The 19,014-nt window shown below is 41.8% G+C and overlaps 1 protein-coding gene across 1 annotated transcript in view; it reads right to left on the bottom strand.

Moving 5' to 3' along the window:
• Positions 1–19,014, bottom strand: part of GAB3 (GRB2 associated binding protein 3) — a 130,805-nt gene that overhangs the window by 31,436 nt on the left and 80,355 nt on the right. Inside the window, exons 2-3 of the mRNA XM_075834344.1 lie at positions 14,670–14,973; positions 1,603–1,816 (exon numbers count right to left, since the gene is read on the bottom strand). Coding sequence (XP_075690459.1) covers positions 1,603–1,816; positions 14,670–14,973 — 518 coding nt within the window. The remainder of the gene's footprint in view (positions 1–1,602; positions 1,817–14,669; positions 14,974–19,014) is intronic.

Genomic DNA, 19,014 nt, shown 5'->3' with positions numbered 1-19,014 from the left:
TTCCATCATCTTTTACTGACCAAAAATCGGAATCTTTTCTATACACTGCATATGCTCTTACATCTGTTTATGGTGTAATAAAAGATATCACAATGTAAAGTCCAATTAAATTTAATCTTCTCTGAAATGGTTCATGACTGTTTCCCATAGCTGGGTCAGTGCCCACATTTTCTCAGGCTTCAATAGGAAACAGCGAGTTAACTCTGTGTGCAGAATTTAGAATGTGCTGTATACGACAATCATAAATGTCAGGGAAAATCAGTGATTAAGATGTATCATAGTGAACTGGTCTCAATGACACAAGGGGAAGACTATCAGTTTAAGGCCTTGATCATACAGTGCAGTTTCGGTGCAGTTCTTGGTGCATTTTTTTTTAAAGGCAATACTAAAAATGTATTAATTCAATTAATTAAAATGTATTAATTTAAAAGAAAAGTGTAAAGGAGAGACTTATGCTACTTATCTGAAGCACAAGTAAAGAGTAAATGACTTTCTAAAGGTTTTCAAAATAATTTCTTTGCAGGAAATAAAAATTATTTCGGTAATGTTATTTGGGTAATGATGTCAGCTTCTGGAGCTACAGATGTAGGAGAATGTATTGCCACACACTTATTGCATAGTCTGTATTCTTTAAATAATTTATAACGAATCAGAGACCTTTTATAACAAAGCATAGACTTCCCATTCAAAGTGAATTGCCACCATAAAAGGGTTGTTCGCGATTAGAAAAAAGGAGGCAATTTTTTTTTTCTAAAGAAACAACGCCACTCTTGTTAATGGGCAGTGTCTGGTATTACAGCCCATCCCCATTTAAGGAAATATGGCTGAGCAGCAACACCAAAAACAGCCCATGGACAAGAGTGGCGCTGTTTCTGGAAAAACGTAGCATAACGCCTTTAAGGACATCTACATAATATAAAGACAATGGCATAAATTGAAAAAGCATAACATAACGTTATTAAAATTGTCCTTATATCTGTAGGAGTGGACCCTTGAATTTTTTCGGTGTAATGTATATGTTGTGAATGTGAAAATAGCTTTGTACTTCATATTAGTTACTATCGGCAACAGCACTATTTTTGCACTAAGTTTCAAAGATTACTTTACACACTAAAGTAAAAACGGCTCTAAAATGTGGGGATATTTTCAAGGGAAAACACCCTCTGATCTTCAGACGTTTTTAAAGCGTCGAAAGTATTTTGATGCGGTTTTTTTAGCCTTTTTTGGAGCTGTTTTTCTATTGACACAATGAGAAACGGCTCCAAAATCGGCTCCAAAAACGGCTCAAGAAGTGACATGCACTTCTTTTTACGGGGCATTTTTTTACGCGCCGTTTGAAAAAACTGAACGAAAAAATGCTTTGTCTGAACAAAACACCGTTTTTCCCATTGAAATCAATGGGCAGATGTTTGGAGGCGCTCAGCTTCTCTTTTTTTCAGGCGTTTTTCACGGCAATTACTTTGTGTGAACATAGCCTATATCTTTTTTGGAGGAATATATAATATGTGTAGCTGTTCTTTTTTAATACGAAAAAGGCAGGTGATGTTGGAAAGAAGTCAATTTATCACTTAACTGATTATATCTATAGTCTGGCTCACATACCTGGCGGTATTCAATTTCCCACTCTCACAATTGGATAAAAACAGATAGTCTGGAATGAATATTGATTCAGATTCACTTCTGTTCTCTTCTGTTGAGGTATCAGCGGCTGAGCTGTCCACAGAGAAAGAGGGGTCTGTGATTCTTGACGTGTGAGTGGAGACTGCTGGGGAAGCTTGGACGGAGGAGTTGGTATGAGAAAGGCTCTCCACAGAATCTGTTTAAAAGAGTAATCCCAGTGTTAGCATATTTACATGTCTGGAGACTGTACACATGCCATTTATTAAGTATCGAGGCAGGACACAGCAAAGTCCAAATTGTACCAGGTGTTTATATTTCCTAAGAACACTGTTTCCCTGGCTGATAAACAGAGCGCAGGGAGTGGGGCCAACAAATGAGCTAAAAAATGATTCTCAGAACAAGCCTGTTTACATAATAACTGCTTCATAGGATAAAATCTGCAGCAGTTTGTACGGAGATCGCTCCAGATTCAATGAGATTCCCATGAAGAAGAAGCAGAGGCTCAGCTTTGTCTATAATAGCAGCCCACTACACAGAACGGGGTCATCTATATGGAGCAGAGAGACTGGCATGTAATTCCATACGCACATTCAACCTCAGGGTTCCACATATTAAAGGTGTGGTTTGAGATAAAAAAAAAATAGGTCTTCTATTTTTTCAACAAACAGCGCCACACTTGTCAATGGGCTGTGTCTGGTATTGCAGCCCAGCCCCATTCAAATAAAAAAGGGCTGAGCTGCAAACCAGACACAGTCCGTGGACATATGTGGCAGTATTTCTTGAAAAACAACAGACCTTTTTTTTTTTTTTTTTTTTAATCTCCGAGATCCCCTTTAGGTTAAGTTCACATATGGCAGATTTGTTTTCAGAAATTTCTTCAACTGTCCCACTCATCTGAATGGGGATTGCAAAAATTCATGTGCATGGTGCAGAAACAACCACATTCAGATAAATAGGACAGATTTTCAGGCCCAAACATTTCTGCAAAAAATGTAGCTGTGTGTGAACTTAGCCTTAAAAGAGTATTCTCATCTCAGACATTTATGGCATATATATCGTATATGAAATAAATATCTGATAGATGCGGGTCCCAGCTCTGGTGCCCCGAACTCATCACTATCTGGTGAGATGGCCGCTGGCTGCTACGTCCAGGCGGGGAATTGCTGCAAAGATGGTTGGGGTTCTGGAAATAGCTGAAATCGCTGAGCTACTCTGCTTCTGTATCTCCCATAGAAGTAATGAATATGCCATAAATACCTCTTTAAGTATACTCTAGCACAGAGATAGGCAGAGCGTGTACCGTTTTTGGGGTTTTGTTTTTTTTAAACGCTCAATCCATCTGCCAAACAGTCCTGATTTTTGCTGGACTGTTCCATTCTCAGATTCTGGGCCTTGTTGAAAGGAGAGCATAGCAAAATGGAATAGGGCAGAGTACAATCACTGCTTTGCTGTATGATCTGATGGCAGTTGTACATACAGTCCCCCAGTAGAGTCTGGGCTATTACCAATAGATCTTCATACAGAAATAATTGTAAACCTCATATCTATATGAAACAATTTGAAAAGGTCTTTTGAAAGCAAATGATGTTGAAGCGTCCAATGGCAAACACTGAGTGATTTAGACCAGTGTTTCTAAGGGTACAGTCCCACGTAGCGGCTGCCACACGCAGCCGAAGCCCTGCTCTCTTGCAAAGGCCAAAGACCACAAAATTTGGCTTGATATTACCCAACCATGTGAACATAGCCTTTATGTCAGTGTTCAGCTTGGACCTTCACCTGGCGGCAGACCCATGTAAATGGACCTTCACTCAAATAAGTTGCGTACCCCTGGTCTACAGGATGTGCAGTATGTTTTCATGTATGGCGGTTTAGGATAGGCAATATCTATACCAGTACTAAACTCTATGAACTAAATGGTCATCAAGAAAACAGAACTCAACTGGCAGATGGTCAAAAATTGCCTGAAGACTAAAATGTTGGAGAGTTTAATATTAATCATTTCTTGACATGGAAATAGACATGGTTAAAAAGAATCTTTAGTGCAAATTTCATGCAGCACAATATGCCAAATTATGTAAATTAATAGACAAGAATGAAGCTAAAACTGCCCATGGATAGTAGATTGATGTCTTTCAAAATCTAATATGGATTCACCGTGAGGGTGGGAATTTATGGCCATGTTGGTTCTCTTTGTTTCTTCTTATGTCCCTCCATTAGCCAAGTAAGGTTGCACCACAGGTCTCTGCCAGCCGCCCGCAGCCCTCCTGCCAACATGAAAATTAGCATGCAGGTACCGGGTATCAGGCAGTTTAAGGGCAAAGCCACACGTGGCGGAATTGCTCTTGAATTCCGCTGCGGACACTCCGCAGCGTTAATCCACAGCGGAGCCGTTTCTCCATTGCCTTCCACTTCTTTTTAGTAGGCTTCGTTTAGACGAGGCTGAAAATTCCGCTGCGGAGCATAGACTGCGGCGGTGCAGAATTCGGTGTCCGCAGCATACAATGGATGTTGCGGACCAGTGGCGGACTGGTTGCGGACTCATGGCGGAATTTCTCCATTGACTTCAATGGAGATTCTAATTTCCGCAATGAAGTCCGCAGATGTAATGTAGATGTTATGTGTGCTGCGGATGCGTCTTGCTTTTTTGACATGACATTTCTTCATTCTGGCTGGACCTATGTATTTCTAAGTCTACAGCCAGACTGAGGAAGTCAATGGGGCTCCCGTAATTACGGGAGCGTTGCTAGGCGACGTCAGTAAATAGTCACTGTCCAGGGTGCTGAAAGAGTTAAGCGATCGGCAGTAACTGTTTCTGCACCCTGGACAGTGACTACCGATCCCAATATACAGCAACCTGTAAAAAAAATAGAAGTTCATACTTACCGAGAACTCCCTGCTTCTGTCTCCAGTCCGGCTTCCCAGGATGACGTTTCAGTCTAAGTGACGGCTGCAGCCAATCACAGGCTGCAGCGGTAACATGGACTGCCGCGTCATCCAGGGAGGTCGGGCTGGATGCCGAAAGAGGGACGCGTCACCAAGACAACGGCCGGTAAGTATGAAATTCGTTTACTTTCACTAGGGAAAGTGCTGTCCCTTCTCTCTATCCTGCACTGATAGGGAGAAGGGAAGCACTTTTACCGCAGTCCGCAGCAGCTAGTCCTCATCAATTTACTGCACATTTTGGGCAGATCCGCCGCAGAATCTGCAACGCAGATTCTGTGCGGCATTGATGCGGACAGTTGCGGAGGAAATCCGCCACGTGTGGGCATGCCCTAAGAGTGGCAAACTTTAATGTCACATTTACCAGATGTCATGATCACCCATGGTACAGAATAACACTATTTTCAATATATTTCTTTTTTATTTTAATGATAAACATGAATATATTGAAGCAACTGAATTGTACACACACTATTCTAAAAGATAGACAAAATCTTATTGTGACCTTGGTCAGTGTTACTCTAGGAAGTAGATTGATAAGACCAAGCTCGGACTAATGGAAGACCACACAGATCTAGATCCAGCAGCTATTCACATATTAGGAGCAAGATTGGTTGGTAAGGATGGCATCACGTTCATTATAATTCTACCGTCACTCAGCAAGTTCTTCCAAAACCAGAAGATTATAACACATAGGATATTAACCCATCGTTAAAAGAAGAAAAGATTCTGAAACCCCACATACCCCCCTTCCCTGCTACTTCTGGAGTGTTATGTGTATAAGACCAATGGTTCCTCCCTTTAATAACTTTTTTTCTTACGATACTTTCTGCACAGCCGGAATAACAGTGTTTTGTAAGCTATTTCTTTCCTTTGATCTACATTGTTCACAAGAAAAGGTTTTACAACTTGGGAACAACATGTAGAGATCGTGGCTCATACTGAGACCAAGATTCCTATGGTTTTACACGGCAATAAATTAGAACCCATGTATTTTTTCTTTATTGGGTGCCTATAGAGAATTAAATAATAAAAAAAAAAATCACAGGGGTGCCTCTTTTAATGTACTGCAAGTCAACATACTAAGATAAACTATGTTACTTTGCCAGTGAATTACGCAAATAATCAACTTCGACTTATCTAGAACTACCACAATACACCCAACGAAGAAATCCTATTACACGGGCCAATGATCGGGCAACACTTGTTCATCGGCTGATCTGCTCTTTTATGTAGAATTAAAAGTCATCGTTGTCGGCAGCACATCTCCCTGCTGCTGACATGATAAAAATGTATGGGGACGAGCGATCGGAGTAACGAGTGCTCGTCCCCATAAAAGAGCAATCATTGCTCCTCGTTTTCATGACCCATAAAAGTCTAGAACGTTTAAATATAATATAAAATATCTGTAACAGAAATTGTCATTGGTGTTATAAAAAAAAACAAACGAATTATCCTCAAGGTTCTTGGAAGGGAGCATTGCATGTTATCATATTCCATATGCAAATACAGGGATACAGGGAACATACTGCTCTTTTTGAACAGGGTAATCGCTCTTGACAATCTGCTGATCTCTGGGGTCTGACTGCCGAAACCCCCGATAGGGAAAGTTGCTGGTACCTCACATATCCGCTCTGGTGACACTGCAGGAAAATGTAGTATTACACAACATCCATTGAAATGAACGGCTGGCTATTTAACACATGGCTGCATAGAGTCTGCTAGTGCGAGAGCAGATATTAGCAGAAGCCTTGAATACCACTGTACAATGCACAAAAAAATGAAACCTTCTGATGGGTTTTTCTTAAAGTGCACCTGTTGTGTGACAGGTGCACTTTAAAAAGGGACATTTATACAGCTAAAAAGTTAAACCAAGAGTCCCCACTGTAGAAAGTTTGGGGGATGGGAAGCTGCTTTATCTATCCTGCTGGATTGGATGGCCTGGTAGTGCAGCAGAAACATATCTGACAATTTCTCCTGGTTTGGAGATTGTATACAGGTGCTCTTAGGGCACATTCAGACGTGGCGGAATTGCTGTGGAATTCTGCTGTGGACAGTCCGCAGTGGAATTCTGCAGCAGCCGTTTTTTACATTTGTTTCTATCCATTTTTAGGAAAGTTAGTTCAGACGTGTGCGGAAATTAGGCTGCGGTGCAGAATTTTCCCTCCGTACCATGCACATTATGTTGCGGAGAAGAAGCGGAATTTCACTGCGGATTCCAGCCTTTGCAATGCAAAAACTGAAATCTGTGGCAAGTCCGCTGTGATATCTGCAACGTCTGAATTACCTGTCGAATATGCAAATATTGGTGCAGATTCGTTGCGTAATTGCCCCAAATCTGCACCAACATTTGCAGCGGAAAAATTCTGCCACGTCTGAACGTGCCCTTAGTGCCTACTAGTTTAAAGAGACTCCGACACTAGTTTAGTAATGCCCTATCTAATAGGCGCTGTCACACTGATAATGCTAGTGAAAATTGTGCTCCAAAATGTTTATTATATTAAAAGTTATGAGATTTTTCTAAATATGCAAATGAGGCTATACTAGATAAGTGGGAGGTGACAGCAGCGATTCTCCTGAGGTGGCGCTACGTCACATTTGTTGATCACTATAAGACAAAAACGGCCGTTAAAAATGGAAACTATGATTAAAAGTAGTCTATAAGGCTATACTGTACCTCTCATGCCTCTCATTACATACAGTAGTTGATTTCTCGGATTCATGGAGTGGAAGCCATAGCCCAGGGAAAAACCTCAATTTATTATAAATTAAGATGTTTTTAATCTCACTGGATGAAGTGCTGGATTTTTCAATTGCCTTTCTCCATGAATTATACTGTCTGCCGATGCGGATTTATCCAAGCACTATCTGATTGAAGTGACCCCTGATGCTATAGGAAGTACGGTGAGCGGAATAAATAATTTTTTTTTTGGAGCTCTCTCACAGCCTCTGACGCTATCCTATCAGCAAGAAGCTGCTTCACACAGTGTGAGAGACTGAGGCTGGAGGGAGGGGGGATCACTTCAAACAGCCATATCTCCACCTGTGGACCACCTAGAACAGTGGTTCTGGTGGCATATGAAAGATGAGATTTGAATCTTTCATATGGCACTAGGATCGCAACTATAAAACAACCGGAGGTATCACCAGTTGAAAACACAGTCAGGAATGGAAGCTATATACTATATGATCACCCTGTGTTGCTGGGCAGGGAAGGGGGAGAAGCTGTATGCTGATTGGACAGCGTCATACAGAAAACATTACACCGCCCAGAGTGAAAAGATAGTCACCTCCTATTTGGCTATTAGAGACACATTCACATATTTAGAAAAATGCTCATAACTTTGCAAATAATAAGCGTTTTTGGAAAACAAATCACACTGTAGTTATAAGCAGCAAAGCGCCTATTAGACTAGTTAGATGATAGGGAATTCATAAACTAGTGATCTATCCTCTTTAACACTTAAAACATAACTTAACACAGCTTAAAAAAAAATCCTAATATTGGGGTTTTGTTTTCTAGCATAAATACATTGAATTATATAGCGTTTGGGTCGTACACCATAATTATGAAGCTCCTGCAACACTTTTTCTGACAGGTGCTACTGTGTTGGAAAAAGTGTGTGGGGCTTCAGTGTCACATTTAACTCATTTAATAACAAACTCTAACTTGTTTTTACCCTGCTCCACATTCATTAATAAGGTGAGCGCCTTATAAATATGACAATCCCTCCATGGGTAAGAGATACTGCCACACTGCTCGCAAGATACGCCACGATTAATAAATTCCCCTAATTGTGTTACAATCTGAATCACTCCCCTTACCAGTGGGAGAGCAGAGGTGAAATATACATTCCCTATAATTCCCCCGAAAATCATCATGTTGGTGTTATCATGGTGCAGAATCTGACATTAGTTCCAGCCAGAATATGTCTTATGGGAACCGTTGGCGGGACAAGATCCCTTTGTGTCCAAGGAAGAGGTTTCAGAATGTTCAAACCTCCCTCAGTTCTTGAAGCTCAGTATTATTAATGTCGGGGGGGGGGGGGGGGGGGGTGGGGGGGGAATCATTAATTTAAATGCCCAATTTTCCCCACCAACCCCTAGTGTTCTTATTTATAATACATACTCCCCATTTTCCCCCTCCACATATGCGTAGTACTCAATGCAGTATCGGCTGGCCTCCCACCACATATTTGTAGTAGGTTCTGATGGCTTCTGCAGCTTTTCTCCCAGTCTTATCCCTTTATATATTATGTTGTCACCTGATGCTCGTCCTCTACATGAAAGCGCTGATGGGTTACAGTGGGTGCTTGTCACACATTAAAAGTCTATTACTTGGCGTTACTCCCTCGCCAAGGAAGTATTTATTGTACGCCAGCACCCACAGTATTATCAAAAGTGTCTAATTGGTTGTACAAAGAAATTTAAAAGCATTGGACTATTTTCAGTTTTTTCTAAATCCATGTATTGTTCCTCCCCCACCGCAATGGTGCCCTAAGCAGCAGTCTAGTCTGACAATCCCTCGTCCCAGGCCAGATCACCCCTGATGCTGGGAGATATTCTGATAATATTACTTTGCCTGTATGATATAACACAGGTTAGATAGTCACGTACAGTTTGTATTCGATATGCACCGTGAACAATATACATTGATAGTAAATGAAATTCAGTAAGAAATCATAATGTGAGCACAACAATCGGTTTCTTGCAGCAGATGGACCACATGGCAGGAACAGTTGTGTCCTGTCAGGAAGTGTCTCGCTGCAGATGTCCTCACAATATTCTCCCAGCAGTTACTCGAGCAGCCTTGGTACACTCCCCGCAGACTGGCTGCTAAACTCTCATCTTGTTACCAAAATATATGTCACGTCTCACTGAGCTGAGCAGCATAAAAAGTCCAAAAGGAAGGCATTTTAAAGATTTAGTACAAGAATCATTCATGTAACACAGAGGGGTCATCAAATATAGGGATAAATGCCTTCAAAGCTAAATCCCTTTAAATTTCAGATACATTGATTCATTAATATAGGATTTGTCTGCACTCATTAATAAGCCTTCATAATGAATTGTATGGAGATCCTGCAGAATGTATATTAGTAAAAATGTGACATCACAAAATGTGACATCACAGGGCCGGCTCAAGGTTTGTGGAAACCCTTGGGCAACAAGTTTGGCGGGAGCATCTTCACCAGTGACAGTGCTATATAGTATGTGGCTAACTGAAAGCAGTTGGCTCACGAGGAAAACCCCTGTGCAAACCCCCTCCTAGAGTATATGGACATCATAGGGGGGTCCCCTGCTCAGGACCTCCCTCTTTGAGCTGGAATGGGAGCGACTCCCGCTCTGGTGCACCCAGATTTTCATGCATTACATTATTGGCCATTTATTTAACGCATGTAATGCAATATTACCCCAGAGATAAAAGTTTTCATTTTGTTATTTTATATTGTTGGAGATACATTTTAAATCTTTTCAATTTCTCAGGTCTTGCAGCTGGGAGTGGCAGAGATGGGCTGGAAGAAATCTAGGTGGTGAGGGTCTCTACCTGATGGTCGTGCATCCCCTTAGCTGTGTTGCTTAAATACAGCAGCAGGCTTGCACAAAGCTAGATGAGGGCACAATTGGCCTTCAGAGTACATTGGTAAATTAATAAATTTTCCTATGAGGATCTTATTTCTGGAAAAAAAAAAGATTTACTTAGGAAAAAAAAAAATCCTCTTATTACGACAACCCCTGTCCATATGCCCTATTAGCGCATATAAATATCATAGAGGGGATTCCAGATTTGGGACCACCCTCTATGAGCGAGAATGGAGAGCTACTGTTAACAGCCTCTCCCTCTCTATGGCAGACTTGGCCTGCCCATGTAATTCAATGACCGCCATATAATACTAAATTTTCCCTACGGCAGCTGCTGTATTGGAGATGTATGACTGGCTGGAGCTTCCAGACCTGTGGCGATCAGAAAGGGATAGTTGTGTTTTCTAAAACATCATATTCACTCGACCGCTAGTCATGGTTTTAGCAATCAGTGATGAGAAATGTTACTCAACTTATTATCAATAAGTGATTGTCAAATTGATGATATTGTCACAACTGCAATACATCTATTTACATCTAATCTCAATGGCAAGGTCATCATATATTTTGGACTCATCATTCCGGTTAAATGGGTCTTAACTCATGAATCTCCAGTTTATACTCCACTAAACTATACTAGGAAGCAAAAACTTCTTATCTCATTCATCACGAAGCCGCAGCAGAGATGACATGAGGACATTGAAGGCAAACCACACGGCACATTTCTTCTTCTGCTATTGCCTCACTAGCCGCTATAGACACAAAATTATTTCTATTCGCCCAAACTTCTTAGACTACAACTCCTTCCATTTTTTATTCTCATTACCCACAGTGTATAGCTAGTGCTTACTACCCTTTACATAACCTTCAGTCTCATCAGATCTTCCAGAGTCTCCCCTGGGTGCTAAACAGCCCCATCACACTCTTCTTCGAGTCTGGTAATAGTATCAGTGTGCATTAATGTTATATTGCAGCAGCTGGCTGAATAAATTATGTATAAGTATTTCCTAACTAGAGAATGAAGGGAAAAGGTTTTTTTTTCCCAGCAAGACCTAATCATCTAGTGCAGCCTCATATGCAGAATAGAAATGGCATAGAGAATACAAGTGAAATGTGCCCGGCTGTACAGACTCCGTCGGACTCTATGCGTAGAGAGATATTCCTCTCTAGAAGCAATGCTACTTACAAAGACCAACGCAACATGGCCTGTTTTTTCCGTTGGCTTTGTACGGAATCCGACAGAGAAAACCTCCGTAGGATTCCATATGAAATCGGAGGCATAACGAGGTACAGTATAGGGCTCATGCACCTATATGTAAACCCTATTACAGCTCCGTAGAAAACAGAGCCATAATACGGGCATGTGCGTGAGCCCTAAGGTCTGATTTACACGAGCGTATTTTACGTCCGTGTTACGGACGTTAAGACAATGGCCGTCACACGGACCTTTGTAATTCAAAGGGGCTATTCAGACATGCATTCTTTTTCATGCAGCGTGTGTCTGCTGCGTAAAACTTACTGCAGGTCCTATTTTGTGTATTTTTGCGCACCACGCAGCCCATTGAAGTTAATGGGTGCGTGAAAACAATGGACAGCACAGACATGTGCGCTGTCCAAGTTTTTCACGCACAGTTGGTAATGAAATGATGAGAGAAAAAAAAAAACACCTTCAGTTTTTTTTGCAGACGTAAAAAACGCATGACATACGGGCGACATACGCGTGTAAAAAATGCAGGCGTGCACCGTACACTGATGCCACACGGACCTGCAAAGTAAGACAAACGCTGCATTTTTTACACGCGCAAAACGGAAATGCTTGTGTGAATACAGCCTAAGTAAGGAGAAGCCTGGACAGTTTTATGTTGTATAATGTGCCACGGTCACAAAAACGTAATTTAATCTTTGTCCTTGTAAATATATGTTCTAAATGACTTTCTTCAGTTAATTTCACCACTCATGGTCCCAACTAAAGTGATTACATACACAATAATCAGGACAGACCACTGAAGATACCAAGGTATATGTGGAAAGTTGTAGTTCCATAACTATTCTATAAGATTATTCATACTCTTGTCCTTAAAGTGCTTAAGGGAACCAGGGTCACAACCAAGTCAATCTGTGATGGTGCTAAGAAGAATATGAAATAGGTGGATATTATTAATCCTTGGGTATTATTAAAGGGAATAATACACAGTCTGATCAGCAGCATGTTAAGGTGCAGAAGGAGCTGAGCAGATTGCTAAGTATTTTTGGGAGAAAATCATAACTTTATTTTATGGATTTAAATTCCTGCTCACCCTGGGTTTAGGAGTCCAGTGGGCGGTCCTACTCAGTGATTGACAGCTATCTCTGTATTGACATTTATTCAGGGAGGCCTAAATCTGCTCAGCTCCTCCTGCTCTATAACATGCTGCCTGCAGATAGGACCCCATGTTTAACGTGACAGGTTTCCTTTAACTCCTAAACAAAGGCTACATTTTAATACCGGTTATGGCAATTACATTGAGAATTAGATTCTGTAAGGGGAGTATCTAGCGCGTCTTACATCCAAAACCATTTTCATCCCATTTTCCATAATGAGGGTATGAAACTGGCAGAATATTTACTGTAAAGTCTGTTTAACAGCATCTGAACAAAAACTGCCAAGTAAGCCGTTCTGCAATACAACTGATCTTGTACCTGGGGAGCTTCACATACTACCACTTAAAGCTACCATAGCTATTATGTACAACAGACCTTCCAGCGCTGGGAATTTCTGCGGTTTAACTGGTCTGTCCTTACAATCTTGCCTAGTGAAAGCATATGAGCGCCAGACATTTACATAAGTGGATTATTAACAGGCATTCCAATGACAAGTGTTACCACTAGAAATACATCAGGAGCTGTAGATACTGGTGTGAGTGGTCTTATCCCATAACATTGCTCGGACTGATGACCAATCAATGATGGAGAACGGTGGACATGACAGCTGGAAATATCTGGCAGTGAAAGTACAGTACGCATTTACAGGATTATGACCAATTACTAAAAATTTGATTTTGACGGAATTCTCCAATCCAGAGCTTTACCGTGTATTTTAATGCAAATTCACTGTGCACTTTGTGATCGGTTGGTCACCCAGTGACTGCGTCTCATAAGCCGTTGGCTGAAAGTGACTGTTGTTCTGGGAAATATACCTGATACATCACATAGTCCCCTACATAAGGCAATGGGTAAACTCTGTATAGAAGATTGTGCTTCTCATTCTTATAAATTGCTTAACAGTTTCCCATATACAATGTGATCATCAGGCATCATTCACACAGCAGAACCAGTACTCCACGCTAACCTATGGCGCATCTGTACGGCACCATATTACAAAGCTTTGCTTCTGGAAGAGAATACCTATGTATCTCCCTGCAGCTAACGGAGCATTGCATAATTATTTTTTTCAGTATGAATCCGATAGGAAAAAACTCTGTATGAAGTCGGAGGCACTTGAGGTATAGTATGGCAATATAGTCTTCTACAGGAGCTGTATTGTGGCTCCATATAACCCAGAGGTTGAACGAAGCCATAGTACGGCCATGTGCATGAGCCAAAAACCTCACCAGACTCTGGGTTGAAATATCGCGGCCTGTAAAGACCACTTGAAAGCATTAAAGAGGACCTTCTCATGGTTTTTTTTTTTAAACCCACATTCCTCCCCTTATTAAAATTTATTGACCCGCCCGTATCTTGCTACGGCCCCTTATTTTGTTATGCAATTTTTGAGTGAAGGCACAGAGAGGAGGAGACCTCATCTCTCCTCAGTAGGCGTTGCCTCGTGCATCGCTGTCCAATCAGTGCGAACAGCCTCCCAGTGATGTAGAAAACCTGCTGATTTTGGGAGATTACTGCAGGTTTTCTGCATTGCTGTGAGACTGTGCGCTCTGATTGGACAGCGTCACAGCAAAGCACGAGTCAACGCCTACTGAGGAGAGATGAGGTCTTCACCTCTGTGTACCTTTACTCAAAATGACCATATTAGGCATCGAACGGAGCGGGGGCTGTAGCGGAACATGCGTGGGGGTGGGACGGGGGGAGAATACAAATATTTTTTACAGAGCTGGAATAGTTAGGAGGCAGGGAATAAGGGGAGGAATTTATTTTTTTATTTTTTTAAAAAAAACACGACAGGTCTTCTTTAATTTGCCTGTTAATGACTTTTACTTGACCTTTATCTTGTATTCTGAGTAATTCTGATCCCTAACTATGAATTTAGAATCTGCTCCATTTTTATAATCATCAGTACATTGTTTTGTGAATAATTGCATGCAAAGAACTAGTGCCAACTGGGTAAAGTGCCTGCTGGCCTGGTGATGTGGAGTAGAAAGTAGGCACAGATTTGACTAGGCATACATTAGAGAACTGTTATCAGGGGCGACATACCATATGTGGAACCCGTGTGTAAGGAAAGTTTTTATTTATGCCAATTTTTGACTTTATTCCTGAAAGCCTCATGTTGTGAAGGATTTCAAGGTCATCCCCTTCATCCTTGACCTCACCTGTGCCATCTTCAAGCTGTCCGAAGTTACAGATCTGAGTGATATTATGCATCCAGCTCTGCATTTCTTCCTCTGTCCTGGCCACAAGGTAGAATGTACGGAAAGTGGTTTTCACGATGAACACAAAGCTTTTCTGGAAATCCTTCTTTATCAGGTTAACGCCAATGTATTTCTGCACTTCACATTCATTCAGGTCTATTATCCTGATGGGTTTTTTGGAGTTATTATTCTTGTAGTATTCTAACACGTCTGGGTTTCCACTCATCCTCCCCTGTCGTAGGACAAACCAGCGTTTTCGCCATACCTAAAGGAAGCAAAAGAGTGACACTAACTAAATCTTAGACCACACAATTATCTCAATAGCAGATGAGTATAAACTATTTATCAAAATAATTCAGTCATATACACATTAGTTTGTGTCACTTTTCCAAGTCCCTTGCTTTATCAATATTTCTTGGCTGCCCGTATAAACTTGCATTGACCGCGGCTCTGGCAGATCACAACTCTATTGCATCACATGACACTCCAATAGAAATCATTGTACATTGTGTATGACAGTTGTATCAGTTATGCAATCTTCTGCCACATAAAACAGCTAGATATTACATGTGCATGGGAATTTGTGAACTTCTATTCACACACAATAAAAGTGCACTTTGCGGTTTTCGGGACGTATGTTTGGTAATTTCTTGGTATTTTTCCCCCTTGACGCCAGTATGGAAGACATGCTATTGCAAACGTGACGACATTTTCCTAGAAGCAATATTTTTTTTTTAAAAATCACACTTTCTCAAAAAAAACAACAAGCAAAGACGTATGTATATTTCCAAAGGTTACAATCCAAAATCCACAGAATCCACTCTTCAAACAGTCGAAACTGTATATTGGCCCTGTCGCTTCTACTGAGAAAACAGATGGTAGATTTGGTAAGGGCCTGCGATTAAGATTTTGGAGTATTATTTTTACACTGGCTGATCTAAGCCAGAAATCATCAAATCTGCTTGAAGCAAGTTCACACAAACACTGTCACTGAACAATTGGAAACATATTTACGTGGTAAACTTGTTTATAAGTTGGTTACCAGACCAATCCACATGAAAGTCTAAAAGTAATTGACAACGAAACTCATCATGACAGTAAAGGCAAAGCCCAAAATAGAAATAAATCCGTAAAACAAGACAAAGAGGAACGAAAAATTAATTTCCCAGAAATACTGTGTAAAAAAAAAAAGGAAGTGGAAATTAATAAGTAACCAGGTGAATTGGTAAAGACCACAAGTACTTCCATGATTGACCCTACAAACAGGCAAACGTGAAACAGACCCTCTCCGAGAGAAAAGGAGCTGCTGCAGATTATGCAATCTGTATCATGTCATGCAGCTCTTATTCTTAAAAAGGATCTGTCACTAGGTCATATAAGTTGAACTGGTTTACTGACCAGAATAGCATGGTCTCCTTGTTTTTCTTCTTTTCCTCGACCCCTCCCCCGTTCTAAAGATATAGCCTACTGTTGAGTTGGCTCCCTCTAAGCTAATTTGCTGTAGTTAGTCAACAGGGCATAAACTACCCTCAAGTTGATTGGTCAGCATCAGAGGCAGTGAATCTAGCTCCACCCTGTTGGCTACCTAGAGCAAATTAGCATATAGGGAGCCAACACAACAGTGGGCCATATCTTTGTAACGGGGTTCCAGGAAAAAAAAAAGAAAAAACTGTTCTGGAGTTAGGGAGACAGTGCTATTCAGTTCAGTTAACTAGTTCAACTTAAGGCTGGGTTCACACAACCTATTTTCAGACGTAAACGAGGCGTATTATGCCTCGTTTTACGTCTGAAAATAGGGCTACAATACGTCGGCAAACATCTGCCCATTCATTTGAATGGGTTTGCCGACGTACTGTGCAGACGACCTGTTATTAAGGGTATGTTCACACGGCCAAATTTCAGACGTATACGAGGCGTATTATGCCTCGTTTTACGTCTGAAAATATGGCTACAATACGTCGGCAAACATCTGCCCATTCATTTGAATGGGTTTGCCGACGTACTGTGCAGACGACCTGTTATTTACGCGTCGTCGTTTGACAGCTGTCAAACGACGACGCGTAAAAATACAGCCTCGTCAAAAGAAGTGCAGGACACTTCTTTGGACGTTTTTGAAGCTGTTTTCTCATAGACTCCAATGAAAACAGCTCCAAAAACGGACGTAAAAAACGCCGCGAAAAACGCAGCGAAAAATGCGAGTTGGTCAAAAAACGTCTGAAAAGCAGGGTCTGTTTTCCCTTGAAAACAGCTCTGGATTTTCAGACGTTTTTGGTCACTACGTGTGCACATACCCTAAATGACCTAGTGACAGGTCCTCTTTAAGACATGGACATTAAAGAAGCACCTATGTTTATATTGTATATTTTGTGTAAAGATATTGATGAGAACTTCATCCACTAGAAGAAATTTACTTTAATGCAGGCTTTGAGAGTAGCTATTGTTTTCTTTTACCATTAAGCTATTCGATGTAGTGAATGGAGCACAATACTAGTCTGATGATGCATGGAATATTGAGCAGTTTTGAGTGCATGTGTATAGGAATGTTATAGCAGAGCTGGAAAGGGTTCAGAGCAGACAACAGTAACATAGCTAGCGGGCGGGCAGGGGGGACGGTGGCCCTGGGCCCACTGAGATGGTGGGGCCCACCGTGACTGCCCCTCCATTACCGCCGCTCCCGCTGCCCCCGCCATGTCCACACCACACAGGGAAGCTTGCTGCCTGTTTGAGGGGGCAACGGCGCAACTGAAACCAGCCACCGCCACCCCCTCCTGCACTAATTGTACCTGCGTCTATAGGACGCAGATACAATTACATGCATAAGCCCTGAATGACCATTCAGCGCCTAACAATGAAGCCGATTGGCTGGGCAGAATGACTTGCCCTGCCAATCAGCTCCTTTCAACGACGCTAGCGGCGTGATGACGTCATCGCACCACTTCCGTTTTTGAAAGGGCGCTGATTGACGGGGCAAGTCATTCTGTTCTACCAATCAGTGCCTTTCAACGACGCTAGCAGCGCGACGTGCCGCTTCCGTTGTTGAGACGTGCGGGGCAAGTCATTCTGCCCTGCCAATTAGCACCCTTCAACGACACAAGCATCATTCAGCCCCAGCAGACCTGCTCAGTAGAGAGCAGGCCTGAATTGACACAGGACGGCGCGGGGACAGAATCAAGGTGAGTATGTAAAGTTTTGGGTTTTTTCCCACTTAAAAGTGTGACTGACATTATCTACAGGGGGAGCTATATGTGGGACACTATCTACAGGGTAGGCTATATATGGGACACAATCTACTGGGGAGGCTATATTTGGGACTATATCTACAGGGGGCAATATCTAGGGCACGATCTACAGGGGGGCTATATGTGGGGCACTATCTACAGGGGGGCTATATGTGGGATACTATCAACAGTAGGGCTATATGTAGAGCGCTATCTACAGTGGGCTATATATGGGGCACTTTCTACAGGGGGCTATATGTGGGTACTATCTACTGGGGGATCTATGGGGGCACTATCTACAGGGAGTAGATAGTGTGTGGGACAGAGTGTATGGTGCTATTATAATCGGGGACACTGTATTGTGCTATTATAAATAGAGGTGCAGTGTATAGTGCTATTATATTTAGGGGCATAGTGTGTGGCACCATGATTATTTTATTTTCGTTTATAGGTGCAGAAATGCTTGAAAAGTGAGAAGCTGAAGACATCTGAGCGGCAAACTGCAGAAATGAGCTGTGGCCGGGAGAAGTCATCATAGAGGACTGGACCAGATGGCGAAGAAAAGAGAAAAAGAAAACTAGAATCTGAAAAGACGTCACCAGTGAGTCACTTAATGTAAATGTTTATTCTGCCTCTAATCAGTACTGTAGTCACTGTATGATCTGGAACCAGATGATGTGTGGTATGATTTTGCTTTTGTGAAACAGCAACTCCCAGCATATCCTTACCATTGTTCGGGTCATGCTGGGAGCAGTAGTTTTACGCCGTACATACCTATACGGCAGGGGTAGCCTGGCTGGTATATACAGGGATGATGGGGTTTATATACAGGGATGATGGTTGTTATATACAGGGATAATGGGTAGTCCAGCCTTCATCCCTGCTTTAACCCCCATCATCCATGTGTATTCCAGCCATCATCCCCTTATATAACCCCCATCATCCCTGTATATACCAGCCATCCTCCCAGTTTATAACCCCCATCTTACCTGTATATACTAGCCAGGCTGCTATATACAGATATGATAGGGGTTATATACAGGGATGATGGCTGGTATATACAGGGATGATGGCTGGTACATTCAGGG

The sequence above is a fragment of the Rhinoderma darwinii genome, chromosome 8 (genome assembly GCF_050947455.1).
Source record: "Rhinoderma darwinii isolate aRhiDar2 chromosome 8, aRhiDar2.hap1, whole genome shotgun sequence".
Taxonomy (NCBI): domain Eukaryota; kingdom Metazoa; phylum Chordata; class Amphibia; order Anura; family Rhinodermatidae; genus Rhinoderma; species Rhinoderma darwinii.
Note: the sequence above shows the minus strand (reverse complement) of the source record. Positions and strands in the feature narration are given on the sequence as shown.